The 15,684-nt window shown below is 41.0% G+C and overlaps 1 protein-coding gene across 2 annotated transcripts in view; it reads left to right on the top strand.

The window, feature by feature from the left end:
• Nucleotides 1-3,300: 3,300 nt before the first annotated feature.
• Nucleotides 3,301-15,684, top strand: part of LOC133462859 (regulator of G-protein signaling 6-like) — a 53,868-nt gene continuing 41,484 nt past the window's right edge. For both annotated transcript variants that reach the window (XM_061744315.1, XM_061744313.1), the window contains exons 1-2: nt 3,301-3,624; nt 6,361-6,456. In XM_061744315.1, coding sequence (XP_061600299.1) covers nt 6,373-6,456 — 84 coding nt within the window. In that variant the 5' untranslated portion in view covers nt 3,301-3,624; nt 6,361-6,372. The remainder of the gene's footprint in view (nt 3,625-6,360; nt 6,457-15,684) is intronic.

The following is a 15,684-nucleotide window of genomic DNA, read 5'->3' as shown; positions in this document are numbered from 1 at the left end:
TGGGTCAGTTACTTGTTGGCTTATTAGGGTTTGGAAACACGCCTTGCCAGAGACATCTTTTACTGCTTGAGTTATTCGACGTACCTGTGGGGCGGTGGGTGCCAGCTGCTGCGTTCTTCCACTACGGCATGATTTCACGAGGCATTTGCCCCGACAGCGGTGAGATTGGATGGCTTGGATCAATATACGAGGAGGCCCAGAAAGATGTCAGCATAAAGACGTAGTTTATTATGGATCCGGGGACTGTGATGCCCTGCAGGTTTATGGCCCAGGCCGTCTCCATGTCCATCCGGATCAATTAAACGATATGTTGACGCTTCAGTTTTTCTAGGGTTTTAAATTAATGTACTTCTATTTTCTTTTAAGGCCACTGTAAACATTTTCCTGTGTACTACCCAAACAAACATTTTAATGACCTAAGCTTCTTTGATATTTACTAGTTAGTGTTTTAAAAAAAAGATCAGGAGGCCAAATTAAAGTTTTGACTTGAAAAGATACAAAGCACAAGAAATACTTGGGTATCACTAAAGTATTAAGACTTTAATTCCTGTGACTTAATAGTTTTAAGGATAACAGACTTAAGAAATAATTTCAAAAGTTTTTATTAAAAGCTTTTATTAAAAGCCCCATCCCTTTCACTCTCATTTCTTCCTGCATTAATGACTCCTCCTTGTAAACCTTATTTATTTACTTACTTATTTATTTTTGGCTGCATTCCTCTCCGTAAAAAAACATCATTGTAGAACACCATCATACCCACACACACCACACATGCATAGGGCCTACATACATAAGCGCACTCATACATGCATACACCCAGTACTCGAGTTGTAAAAAAAAAAATCAGGGGGGATGGTGGATTTTATCATATGGGGACAGATAATTTGTGCTGATTACAAATAATATAATATATTACAAATAATAACACTGACCAAAACACCTGCAGAAATACTGCAGGAATGACATAGCAGCAGTTAAATGCAGCCTTCTGTAAGCTTTAAATATCCACTGGGCTTACATCAAATACATCAAAACACAACAATAAAAAACAGTTTTCTGAACTTATCAATATGACTCTGTCCTTCACAGGATAAGTAAAATGGATAACTGCAAAAACTCAAAATCTTAACAAGAATATTTGTCTTATTTGTAGTTAAAATGTCTCATTTTAGTAAAAAAATCTCATTACACTTAAAACAAGACTCATCACTGGAAAAAACAACAATTTTCACCTGTTTCAAGTAGATTATCACTTGAAATAAGTAGAAAAATCTGCCAGTGGAACAAGAATTTTTTGCTTGTAACGGTAATAAGAAGAAAAATCCCACTGGCAGATTTTTCTACTTATTTCAAGTGAAAATGAACTTGAAACAGGTGAAAATAAGTTATTTTTCTGGTGATGACTCTAAATGTTGAAATAGCAGTAAAACCACATTCATTGTTGAAATGATAATGGATGGAAAGGGGGGATGGCAGTTTTACAGGGGGGATGATTTTGACCGTTTTATTTCAGGGGGGTTGCCATCCCCCCTCATCCCCCCTCAACTCCAGTACTGCATACACCTGATCGAAATCTGTGCAAAAACATTGACTTTGTTGTTCTGTACTGTTTCGTCTGACTGTTTGTCTTGTTTGTTTTCTAGTAAAAAAAAAAAACTGGATTGTGAATGTGGTTTTTTTTACAATGGACTTTCTTCCAGTATGATAAAGCCATAAATATATGCGCATCTAAATGTCGCTTTCAAGCAGATAAAAAAAAAGTTATTCAAATAGTAAAAGTCTTTGGCTCTCTGGTATCTGTGCGGCCTGTTGTGTTACTCTCTGGCAGTGTATGACTGTGAACAGGCTGTTCAATAATTTAGTTTTAATGCAGATTATAGCATTACTGGCCCCCTTAAAGCAGATTAGAGACGTCCCTGTCTGTCTGCCTGTCTACCTGTCTGTCTGCAGGTACGCGGGTTGCAGATCAGGGTGGTGTGAGTCCTGTGTTGCTTCAGTCATCCTGCTATATTTACACTGCGCGTACAACTGTGACAGCAGATCTCTATTGATGTTCGGGGATGGGAGGGGTGCGATATACAGTCCTGCTCGCTTCTGTGTGGGCTGACAAATGCTTTCACACTCTAAAAAGTCTGACCTTAGTTTCCCTTGGTTACCAATTTTACTGAGGCAAAGCAAAACATGGCAAGTTTATCTGATTATCACATTTTATCAAACAAGGCAATTCAAGGTGCAGTTTTGAGAACAGAAAGCAGCACTTTCGTCTTGTTTACAATTTCAGCCTGCTTTTTTTCCTAAAGACACTCATACTGGGGTTGGGGGTGGTGGTGGTGGGGGGGGCTCACTTTTAATGATGAGAAGTAAGCTTGTTATGTGTCAGAGGTGATTAAAGCTGCATGCAAGCTCTTATCTGTTCGTGAGGAGCATTTAAAGTGTGTCAATGCTTTCAAACGCTATAAAGATGGGGCGTCACAGAGCCAGGACAGCAAACAGATACATGAAGAGAAGCAGGCTACAAGGTTTCTTTGATAACTGAACTGGTTCTGTCAACACTAACATCTGCACACGTGTGACTGTGCATGCTCTCTCTCCATGCGTGCATTCACAAATTGGCCATGCCAATGTATTTCTGCCATATCCTCCTTTAGGGTATTCTGGGATCTCATTTATTACAGGGGGGGGGGGAAAAAAGCTTCATTCGTTCGGGTTGCCATTTAAGCTTGAATGATTCTCCAGCTTCCATGAAGAGAAGGAGGAGGACAGGCAAGAGGGGAATAGCTGGAGACGGATACACAAATGCATGATTGTGATTCTCAAGGGCAAAAATGGTATTTGTTGTGAGTAAAAGTCTGGCTGCCTCAGAAAGCCAGCGACGGGAAGAATACCACACTTAGACTGTGAATGGAAACTGAAAAATAACAAGGCTGCAAAGCAGCGCAGAGATCTTATAAAAAAATCTATTCATCGACTCCATCTGCGTGCGCTCTGTAACTTGTTTTGATCTTAGCGTTTCAATATCGGCTTAATGAAACGTTTATTATTTTCAGCATCAGTGGGCGCTGCTGCAGTGTTCATCTCTCTGTCCTCCTTTCTCTGCTCTGCATCCACCGCTCTGTTTCACTCACGCTCACTCTCTCTCTGCCTGTCTTTCTCCTCCCTCTTTATAGTCTCTCTAATTCCTTCATCCCTCCCCCTTTTTCAACTTGATCTTCCCCTCTCTAATACACAGCATCTCCCTCCCTCTATCTCTCTCTCTCTCCCCCCCTCTCCCTCTCCCTCTCACTCTCTCCAGTCCTTTCGCTCGGTGTCGGTCTCATGCAGACAGAGGGACAGGAGGGATGAACGAGGTGCACACATGTGAGGATCTCCTCAGCTGCCGGACTGCTGAAGAGAGAAGACGAGAAGGAGGAGGAGGAGGAGGACGAGAGGAATACTGCAGTGACCAGCCAGATTCTTCCTCTCCATATATTTCTCTCTCTGCTTCACTGATTTCGTCCCCCTTTCTTCTTCATCCAATTCTCTTCCCCTCTGCCAATTACACCATGAAGCTGCCTGCTGCTTGTTGCTAAGGGGGGGAGCCAACCAGGGCAGCAGAGTGGACCGGGTGTTATTTTTGCTTTTAAGGTAATAAGTGCTTCAGTTATGGCAACTGTTAGGTGCCACAGATGTTGGATTGCTGCTCACCTGCTGAGAGCCAACAGGGCTTTAGGGACTCAATTGTCAATATGTGTCTGGGCGTATTTGGAGCACCGTATTCGTGTTTTGTGTGAACTTGTGTTTTGGGGATAACTGGATGTTTATTTGAGTTTTTTGCTTGGGGTTCTGCCACGTGAATGTGTGCAATGTCCTTTTGTGTTTGTCGTCTCATAAACTGGCGTTTACTGTCTTGCTTGCATTTGACAAACACATTTTCACTTCCAATCTGTACCTGTAACTCTGCTTTATTAGTTTCACCTTGACTCCAGCTCCGACGTCTCAGACAGGCCTCCCGTGGACTTTCATCTGCATGCTCGAGCAGCTGAATTCGGAGGAAGTTGTTCTCTAAAAACCATCGCTTTCCGTCCCCAGAGGACTTTCTGGCATACCGTTTTTATTTTAATTAGGCCCTTGATGCGAATGCAAAGACAAGCTGTGTAATGTGGTCACACACTAAACAGCACAGACCTGTCAGCTAGCAAGGAGTGTTGCTTTCTGCACTTGCTGTGGCAATAACAGACAGCGAGGCAAAGACAAAACGATTATTTATTCACTCCTACACATCACCCATGCTCCATAAGACTCTGTAATCATTGCAAGGGTTCCACTACCTTAGATGTCTGATCTTTATCCTTGTGACACACAAATTTGAACAATTTCAGCTTTCCCTTCTTGTTATCCTGCAATATTATGCAGTCACAACCGTCTTAAATCTTTTAAAACCAGCGTTAGTGAACGTGCACTCAGAGGAGCGTTGTGCAAACATTTGATGGCGGATGTTTCTGGCGCTTCTTTCCACCTACCTGACCCTTTTGGCATACCAATAAGCAACCGCTCAAATGTCTACCTGCTGAAAACACAAGACAGCCAGATGCTTTGACACAGCCCCACCCGACATTTCACCGGCGAGCACTGGGCTGTGTAGCCATAATTTAACTGGCGGATGCTTGTGTCGACGCTTGGAACTTCTCCAAAGTGATGCAACGTAGGCACAATCCAGTCTGGCAAGGATCGGCGTCAATGCGAGCAACGCCGGGGACAAGACGTATTCCAAAACGTATTTGTGAGTGAACAGTTAGTTACTGTAGGGAGGTTTTTACGAGCCAGTTTCATGATAAAAATATACCGGTGATCCTTTTCTGTTCCACATCCACTCTCCAGCTGTGCATTCACAAACATTACTGCGTTTCAAAATGTAAAGATGATCCTTTTCCTGTACTTTACAGTCAGGAACAAGTCCCTAGTGTCTCTGGTCTCTGATTGCTTCACTCAGTTTGTGCTGAATTGAAAGACGATGCTCAACCGAGTAGCTGGTTCCCCAACTCAGGTGACAAACTTCGTGGTCTCTGGAGTTTGCAGCCGTCTTTGCTCCTTGTTTCACTTTTCCTGATAACGCAACACTCACTTAACCCCATTTATGGCGCTGTTACTACTTTCCAAGTTGACAAAGTTGCAGGATGAAATGTTTTCCCCGTTACACCATTCCCACAGATCAGTGGGGTGAGATACGGGTGCTACAGAGGTGGAACAAACTGGCTGTGTAAATGTGGCTACTGTTTCTTCTTGTGCGCACGTGTCATGAAAATGCTGTGTGTTTTTTTTCCTTCTCCCTTCAAAAGGCAGTAAAAAGTGTTAGATTGAACAGTAGAGTTTTTTGTTACTTTTGTGAGACTCATTAAGCAGCCTCTCCTTTACCACTTTACCCCCATTCCACCTCATGATTTACGGGTAAACGTGAGGTTTAATCCATCTGACGCACACTTTAGCTTCAAGTGGCAAAGGGTAAATTGAGCGAAGGGGGCTCGGTGAAGCCCAGTCACCAGTGCAGGTTATGAAAATCCTGAGTTAAGTAGAATTAATTCTCCTTAGAGGATGTGTGCGTGACAGCCCAGAGAAAGTGGCGGGGACTGTTGTGAGGCTGTGAATAAATCCGTTAACAGCGCGAAGCATGGGAGGATGTGATGAGGGGGGAGCAGTCAGGTCAGAGTAACAATCATATGATTACAGTAAATGGAGGCAATGCCTAATAATGCTTGGAATAAAAATATGAAAAGGAACATGAAAGATAGTGGGCATCACTTACCGTGTTTAAACAATAAGAATCACCTCGGTGAGGGTTAGGCCGTCATTTTATAAATATCATTTTTGAGTTAGGAAGGATGACTCATCCAGAACGTAGTCGCTGTGTGTTTTAGGCGTTTTACATAATTACTGATTGTTCTGTGCCGGCACTCCGCTGCAGAGGTTCCTCTCTTTTATATTTCATATCAGATGAACTAAAGTAGCCCTAATTTTCTATTAAATTAAATGTAATACAGTTAATTATATACCAACGTCTGCAGTGATATGTGTGTGGATATTTTTGAACGACTTCAAGTGTGATTGAGTTCAGCGCTACCCATTACCCTTAGCTTGTTATAGAAATATTCAAGCATATATTAATACTCTTAAGGCTGTTGAAGCTGTCTCTTTCACTCTTTCTTTCCAGATATTCCTAAATAGCCCAGAGCTTTGGGACATACGTCTCCATTCTGAGACAGCAACATAGTAACGATACGAGAGGGAACTATGCTGTTTAACGCTTATTACGCTTTCATTTTAGCTTCTTTCTGTCCGCAAGAGGGTTTGTGCTCATGTTAATATCGTATATCTTTATTTCAACAGGACTTAGCGAAAATGGCAGAGGGGTCCAAAGACCAAGGAGGAATTGGGACGACGGATCCAGAGGAGGACTCCCCCAATATGATCGTCTACAGAAAGGCAAGGCTGACTCTTTGTGTGTGCTACTGTTAGGGTCGCCACCCGTCCCGTAAAATACGGAATTGTCCTTTATTTGAGAAAGAAATGTTGCGTCCTGTATTGAACTAATACGGGACACGATTTGTACCGTATTTTCATTAACTTTTACACCATATTCTAGTTGAATTATTGAAATAAATGAACCTTTACACCATATTCTAGTTGAATTATTGAAATAAATTAACTTTTACACCATATTCTAGTTGAATTATTGAAATAAATTAACTTTTACACCATATTCTAGTTGAATTATTGAAACAAGTTAACTTTTACACCATATTCTAGTTGAATTATTGAAATAAATTAACTTTTACACCATATTCTAGTTGAATTATTGAAACAAGTTAACTTTTACACCATATTCTAGTTGAATTATTGAAATAAATTAACTTTTACACCATATTCTAGTTGAATTATTGAAATAAATTAACTTTTACACCATATTCTAGTTGAATTATTGAAATAAATGAACTTTTACAGCATATTCTAGTTGAATTATTGAAATAAATTAACTTTTACACCATATTCTTCACCTGTAGGCTATATTACACCTTGGCTGATGTGGACAGAGCATAGGAGGATATTTCAGCTGCTAGTATGGTTGTCTGTCTGTACAGTCATGCAAGTTCAATGCTATTAAAGCACTTTAAACTTTAAATTAAAGCATTTCGTTTTTTCATATAAAATAAACAAATTTTTATTCAGTTTAGAAGTTTTGGGGCTTTTTTTTTTGGCTCCTGCGCTGCTGAAATCAGGGCGTCCCTTATTTCTATTTCTGAAAGGTGGCAACCCTAGCTACTGTATCTAGTCTACAGTATAGGCTGCGAAAACATATTCCTGAGATGCAACGACCCGCATACAGGCTCCTGACAGCGCAGCGGTCCGTATCGGTGTACGTACCACACGGGGCTCTCTGGCAGGTGTCAGGAATCTTCCTTTTAACCACCTTAAAACAGGCTCCACTCCGTCTCTTCTGCGTCCTGCAGAGCTCTCAACGTGCCCACCGCTAGGCTGGCCCACCATTTTTTAATAAGCTCCCAATCCCCTCTGTGGAGATTTTGGACAGTGAGAGGTCCTTTTGGTGTCAAGGGTAATTACCGCGTCCCCGTGGCGGGGTTTGATTGGGGGGAGGGTTAGCGATATTGGAAGCTAATTACGTGGATCTTCAGTTCGGGAGAAGCAGCTGAATCTCCAGGGCCGGGATCAGGGACAGCCAAAGAAAGGGTGGTTGTTTCTACCCAATCAACCCGCTGCCCAACTTGTTATTTCACTGCCGCTGTGATAAGTCTTTTACAAAGAGTTAAAGCAGAAAATCCACTGCTGCTGCAGAGGATCTTGTCAAAGGGAGCGGTAGTTGACAGATCCTGTCCCACTGTCCCAAATCTGCTGTTTCATCGTGCTCTTAGTGTCTGTCTGCTCATAGAGGGAGGGAAACAGATTAGTAGAACGACGGGTGAGGAAGTGTGTCAAGCCACGGATGAAAAGCAGCTAACAAGTCGGTAAAGTGTCCCTTTTTTTTAGGCTGTTAGTTAACAATGTATCAATATGAAGTTAAGGACTTGATGAAGCTGGAAGACTCTTTAATTGCAGGGGCGTCAATTAGGTATGGCAAGGTACGGCAGCCGCTACACTTTGGCTTCAAGGGAAAATGTAAATGTTTGTTTTTTAAATACATTTATGGAATTACTCTGTGTCTATTTGTATTGATTATTCTATTACTTAATACATATAGAATAACTACAAATGCAAATCAGAACATGATCGATTTCACTAGTTATTATACACTGCAAAAAGTCAAAATCTTAACAAGAATATTTGTCTTATTTCTAGTTAAAATGTCTAATTTTTAGTCAAAAAAAATCTCATTACATTTAAGACAAGACTCAAAAACAACCATTTTCACCTGCTTCAAGTAGATTTTCACTTAAAACAAGTGGAAAAATCTGCCAGTGGAACAAGATTTTTTTGCTTGTAATGAGAAGATAAATCTTGTCCCACTGGCAGATTTTTCTACTTATTTCAAGTGAAAATGTACTTGAAACAGGTGAAAATGGTCAAATAACAAGTTATTTTTCTGGTGATGACTCTTGTTTTAAGTGTAATGAGATTTTTTGACTAAAAATGAGACATTTTAACTAGAAATAAGACAAATATTCCTGGTAAGATTTTGAGTTTTTGCAGTGAGCGAGACTGCATTTGAAAAAGTTCCAAATTTTTTTGACCACACAGATAAGCTCCATAGCAGACTTCTGTGATGAGTATTTGCTGGACGTGTTGATTGATACTCTAGTTAAGTTCTGTGACTTGTAACTTTGCCATACCTTAGCTTGGACTGAATTGACGCCACTGTTTAATTGGTACCTCCAGTTTGCAGAGCCCACCTGGGAACAGCACCGGGACCTCTTTTGGGCTCTTTTGGTGCTGAATCTGGTACTAATGCTGTTGCCATCGTGTGGTTTTAAAATGTGTAAGCCTGTAACAGACCACACAACCTCTAATGGGATATTTCCAGTTAATTGTCTTGAGACAAATGACTTCCTCCTTGGACGTGGATTTCATCACAGAGCTGTCTTATATAATAAATAGGAGAGATAAATGAATCCAAGCATTTGCCTGAAAATTCAATTATGATCCTGTTAATGAGAAAAAAAAACAGGCTTTTGGAACGCGACAACATGCAAAGTCTCACCAGAGTTTTACAAAACTCCTATTTTTCTCAGTCCTGCCCAACACCTCAGACGAGTGTTCATAATACAGCAGAGACGGAGCTCCGTGGGAGGTATCGGGCCACGCTGCTGTCAGAACACATCCAATGCACCTTCGTATTGATTCTACTAGTCTACGGGTCTCTGTGGAGCGATGGAGCGCCATTCTTCTAAAAGTTGATTCCTTATTTAGTGTTTGGATGACTGCTCCAAAATTTGCCGCATGGACTCAGTTAGGAATACGGACGTTTACTCATTCATTTCCTACTTATATCAACCCGTCTACTGAACCGTGTGGCACTGGATCCTGACACTGCAGAAGTCAATCATTCGCCTTATTTAATGAATATAAGTGTTTGGATGTGTTTCACTTCATTCTACATTGCAACAGAGCTGTCATTCGTGCACGAGTGTAAATTCTGCAGAAGGGAACATACTGTAGTTTCATGTTACACTGGATTTCACAGTGTAGCTTTGTTACGTAACACTGCACATGCCTAGAAGCGACAGATTTAAGAGGCTAGATTTTGCTTGTTAGGAGGCTGCCTGAGGGAATGTTTGTCATTTAATGTTTTAGTCATGCACAGTGACAACAGACAGATTATTTCTGAGGGTGACAGGACTTTCCGTCCTTCCTGTTTGGCCAATGTGATTCTTGATTTGATGCTTAAGGAATCTTCCCATTAAATATACATAGTGATTTGTGCATACTCACTGTATTCTAAATGTAGTAATATACAGTGCTTGACCTTTTATTGAATTTATATTACCTTACATGCTACCTAAGTGCCTGTCTGCCTTAAGATGTCAAAGAGGCCAAATGATAGAGAGGTGCTGGGCCTGTGAGAGCCGAGCGGCCGTAGCCTGTGGGCACAGTGGATGGGCAGCCTTGCGCAGCGTGAAGGCGCCGCACACAGAGAGGCAGATGGCCATCAATATGTTCTGCCGCCTGGGAAAACACTGGCAGCCTCATCCCCAAAGGCTTTAGCCCCTGTCAGCTGGAAGACATCAGCATCTCACTGCGAAGACCTCAGGCTAGGGGTGATGTGAGAAAAATATTTGCTAGATACAACCAAAAAAATAATTCCCCCTTGTTGGAAGTTAGACAACGAAAAATAGCCATAAGTGAAGTTAAGTGCTCGGGAGAGGAGGAGGCTTTCCATGCTGTGTAGGTGCTGCGGTACTATAGTGCTCAGTCTCTCTCCTCCCACGAGAAAAAGGAAGTGAAGCAAAACAAGGCAATAACTGAAGCACATCTTATTGTCCCAGAAATAGAAAAGCAAGGAAAAAATTGGTGTACAGGCCTAAGCTGCATTCACGGCTACATTCTTATACATTCTTCTTTACTGACTTGGTGGCGTTCAGCAAGACAGAACATGGAGGACAGACTGAGAGGACTGGCACCTGCACACACACAAAACAAAAAAAAATTAACCACGAATAGAAGCACAACTGTGCCGGGAAATGCAATTAAGCTGGGGAGATAGGCCACTTTGCCGCTACGCTGGGGTGAAGTTCACAAACTAATAATAGTGAACATCATCTGTCCCTGAGCGCATGTCTGTGAGTCCCGCTGTCTTTTTATTTCCCGCTAGGTCACTTGGGACCGAGACTCTCCCAAGGTGTGATAGCTGCATGAAGCTAATTGCTGCTTAAGGACTTAATGTTCCCTTTTAGTTGACTCTGGGATACGGTACATAATATAGAATATCACACCATCATCTGGGCTCTTCACCTCATGAAAAAACACAACTGCAGAGTCAGGCTAACTTGTTACAGCTTGTTTTTCCTGAAGGTTTGTATGGAACTTCTTTTAGAGGATGGCTTGCACCAAACTGGTCTACTAAATGTACCTGAAATGTCAAAGCAAGTATAGGTCAGGACTCAAGAGCCCCTGTTGTGTGATACGCTTGAGAGAGTGTTGAGTGTGAAACAAAAGAGATGGTTACTGTGTTGTGAACGTGTGTGACGTTGACAATGTGACTGCAAACCCTCAATGACACATTGTACGGTGCATAATTCCCCTTCAGGGATTGATAAATCATTATTAAACTGAAATGAACTGAAATCGAGTGTCCAAAAAGAGCATCATGTCGGAAACAGAGGAGGTGTCAGAAAACTGGGAGGAAAATCAAATCAAAACACTGCTGGCTGCTGATTTCATGACAGACTAGTGGCAAGGTACTCACGATTTAGGCTTGTGAATTATTTACCATATCCAGTGTAACACGTTTTATGTTGTGCGTTGGTTCCTGCTTTGGCACATGTCGAGTCATAAAAAATATTCTGAGTCTGTTGCAAGCTGGCAAAATAAACTTCAAACAAAAAAACAAAAAAAACTGCATTTGTGTCTGGAAGCAAAAGAAATCCGTGCTGAGCTTTAAGTCTGGGCTACCTTGACGTCTCAGGTCTCTGTAAGTCTCCACTGGACGGCTCCAGAGACTTCCAGGGACTTTGGCTGCACTTGATTAGATGCAATGTTACTTCTGCTGCGACTGATGATGTTTCAGACAAATACAGAGATGTTTTCATATCTGGAAAGTACTAGTTTTTTTCCCCAACCTTCATGTACCAAACTTATTGAGACGCACCGTTGGGCAGTTTAAGTAGCACTGAAATGACTTTTTCTCTGCATCTGTGCAGTTGAGCTCTTGCGCTTCCTCTCTGAGACGATAATTAACAACTACTAACATTTTAATATCCTAAAATATGGTTGTTCTGGTTCTGTATGGTGCCAATATTAGCATTTAGCTCAATATTGCCCTGTCTGAGTACAGTTTCTTTTCTGTCAAGGCTGAAGATGCTCCCCTTTTTTTCTTTAACTACCTTTCTGCATTTCATCCTTCATTTCTCTTTTCAGCCCCGTCCTCTGCTTCTTGCTAATTAATAATTGAAGCCCATTTCCAGCGTTCCATCTTCATAAAAGTATCTGGTCCTCTGAGACATCATATCCCTCTCCCTCACCATTCATCTCTTTATACACAGCCCATTTTTATATGATCACGGGGTATTTTTATCCATGAATTTGTTTCCAAATCTGATGAGGGGAAGAACAGACTCGTGTAAAGAAAGGATAGCCGATGTTCATCTTTTCATACACTAATAAATCATAATTCAACTCTATGTGAACTCATTTTCTGTTTTGTTTGTACATTCAAGTGTTGTTGCGTATTATTATTATTATTATTTTTAATAATATTAATATTAATAATAATAATAATAATAATATCTAAAGGAGGCTTCTTGAGGCAACAGTTATGAGGTGAAAAACAGGTTATCACACCTGTGTCCTTCCAGAAAAGACTGTCTGTGTTAACCTGTACTTCCCCCACCATCCACATGTGAGGATTTATATATATATATATATATGTATGTACACATACACATACAGGACTGTCTCAGAAAATTAGAATATTGTGATAAATTTATTTTCTGTAATGCAATTAAAAAAACTAAAATTTCTTACATTCTGGATTCATTACAAATCAACTGAAATATTGCAAGCCTTTTATTATTTTAATATTGCTGATTATGGTTTACAGTTTAAGATTAAGATTGCCAGAATATTCAAATTTTTTGAGATAGGATATTTGAGTTTTCTTAAACTGTAAGCCATGATCAGCAATATTAAAATAATAAAAGGCTTGCAATATTTCAGTTGATTTGTAATGAATCCAGAATTTATGACATTTTTGCATTACAGAAAATAAAGGACTATCACAATATTCTAATTTTCTGAGACAGTCCTGTGTATCTGTTGCTTTAACAGTATCTCTCACTATGACGGGCAGGAGAAGATGACATTTTTCACCAAAGACAGCAGGGCTGACAGCTGGTTAGGTTTTAAGGGCTAACACTAGCACTCTAGTTGCTTTGGTCAGAGGAAGGCTTAGCTGCTTGTCTTCCGTCCCGTGACTCATTCCCTCTCGATTCTCCAAAGAGGCCCATGGAGGACGTATCTCTCCTCCTTTTTAGGACTCACTTCCGCCAGAGGTGTTTATGGGCCACTATTTGCTGTTCCTGTGCGCACTTAAGATAGCACATTTCAGCGGAACACTCTGGATATCACCCTCTGCAACTGCAGGGACGAGTTCGCCGTGCGCTTTATCATGTATGACCGCTTTAACAGCGTCTCCACTTTCACCATGGGAGTCTTTATCTGAGGCGCTGGTATGGGCTGCAGCCTGTGTGCCTGTACGCTAAGTGCAAGTGTGGGTTGCTGGGTTGCTTTCCTGGTTGGGTCAATAAGATAACACAACAGCGCGCAAAGCTCTATCTCTTACATAAGCAGCTCCTGTCTGTTTAATGTGTCGTCTATTCTTTCCTGTAAAGCAGAAGGACCAGCGCTCGAAAAATCCTGGGAGTCAACTAAAAACAAATAGTTGGTGGATAAAAATTCACAATGTTTTGGCAGCCTGCATGCTGTGCAGACAGGATTTGGCAGCGAATGAAATTGAAGGCTCGTCTCCTGTGAGAATCGTCCTTTACGCGCATCTCTGGGTCCACCTGTCTGTTTGCACATTGCTAACAATGTGCTCTCTTGTTTGCAGTGTAAAGCTGTGTATGCATGCAGAGGGTGACAATAAGATGGAGCTTGACGTGGGGGAATGGCTGGCACCGCCGTGTCCCACTTTTCGGTGCCCTCAAATACCTCCTGAGCCTCCCACTTAATGCAGCGCATAAAGGCTGCTTGAATTATCACAATAGCGAAAGCTCGTCCTCAAATACCTTTGACTGCACTGTGAACAACCTCAGCATCTCTACAGGACATTGTAGGAGCTTACTGCACTCCTACAGACATGAAGACATGAAAGAATATGTATAAAATTACACCAGTTTCCTGAGGAAGGATTAACAGAGCGGATGAGATGCTCGTAGCATAAATGAGGAAATGTTGTCCAGTTACGCAGTTTTAAATGATGCTGATTAAGAGTAAACTTGTCTCACCACAGGCCATAAATTCTAAGGGTTTACTGTATAACCAGCTGTGACATTAGCATGTTGAAAGCTGCTGGTTCTCTGTGCCTTGGGGTGACAAAAAGTCAAGTGCAATAACTTGGTGGGAAAACTGTTGGCCTGAAGTAGTGCTGACACACTGAATTAGTAAAGAACTGGGATCTAAAAAGAGAAAAAGCTGTCAGTCCCATGTGGTTTTTATCTCATTTTTCAAAACAAAAGCCACCACAATAACATTTTTGAATGCTCTGTGTTCATATTCCACTTATCATAGATGTGCAAAGTGCCAGTCGGGGAAAATTAAAGAACAAAAGTGCCTAAAAGACGTGGCAAAGATAACAGAAAACACTTAACACAAACTCAAAGGCAATTATATCCAAAGTTGGACCTTAATGATTAAAACCCATCATTTTAGGTAAAACGGAATGATGTTGGCTCAGGCAACGAGGAACAGAAAAATGCGTATGGAAGAAATGGAGAAGTTGCAGTCGGTGAATTTGGCTGCCAAATACTTTCCAATCCTCCCAGGTCCCAATTGTTTGTCTGTTTTCCCGTTAAGCCACTCTCAATAAAACGTTCGAAAACCTCTACAGTGTTGAAAACAACGGCCTAAATTGCTCCATTTCTTGAAAACATTTATATCTAAGCTTTAAGAGCTAATAGAAAGAGGAAATAAAAACCGTGAGAGCTCAGTCCTTCAGTCTAGTAAATGACCGTCTTTTCCTTTATAATCATCAACATTATTCAAGACTGCAAGTGCAGCCTTGACTGGTTAAAGCAGCATTAGATATCTGCAGCTGCCAAACAGGATAGGGTTGGGAACTTGTTTCACTTGTTTTGAGCAAATCATTAAAAAAAGAAGAAGATAAAAAGCCAAACTGGAATTTGTCATGATGCATATTGACGAGCCACAAAGTTTGTGGGAAAATATCCTTTGGACAAATGAGACAAAACTGGAACTTTTTGGCAACTTACATCCACTTAATGTTCACAGATGCAAAAATTGTGCATTTAAAGAAAAGAAGACTGCAGCTAATATGAAACAGGAGGCAGCTAGATTACCATCTGGACCTGCTTTGGTGCATCCGGTACAGCGGGGTCTTGAATCTGTGCAGGTACAAGGAAGACTCAAGACTATCAAGGCATTCTGGGCCGATATTTTGCTGCTCATTGTCTGAAAGCCTGGTCTCAGTTGCAGGTCATGGGTCCTCGAATAGGATAATCCAAGAAAAAACACCCGAGATTAACTAGGAACAAAATGCTGCACTATCCTGAAGAGCCTTCTGATCCAAGATCCAATCATTTCTTGTACAAGGCAATTCAGTTTCATTAGTTTGTTGGGTTTTTTTTCTTATATGATTCTGTTGAACCACAATTCAAAAGCAATGTCGGATTTTCATTAGTAAATGTTCAGGAAATTGTTTTCTATTACTTTTGTCATTTTCAAGCTATTTCAGTGACAGTTGTGGGTTTTCCTTTCTCAATACTCCGGTAGGCTATGGCATTTAAAAAAAAATGCTTATTGATA

The sequence above is a fragment of the Cololabis saira genome, chromosome 16 (assembly GCF_033807715.1).
Source record: "Cololabis saira isolate AMF1-May2022 chromosome 16, fColSai1.1, whole genome shotgun sequence".
Lineage (NCBI taxonomy): Eukaryota > Metazoa > Chordata > Actinopteri > Beloniformes > Belonidae > Cololabis > Cololabis saira.
Note: the sequence above shows the minus strand (reverse complement) of the source record. Positions and strands in the feature narration are given on the sequence as shown.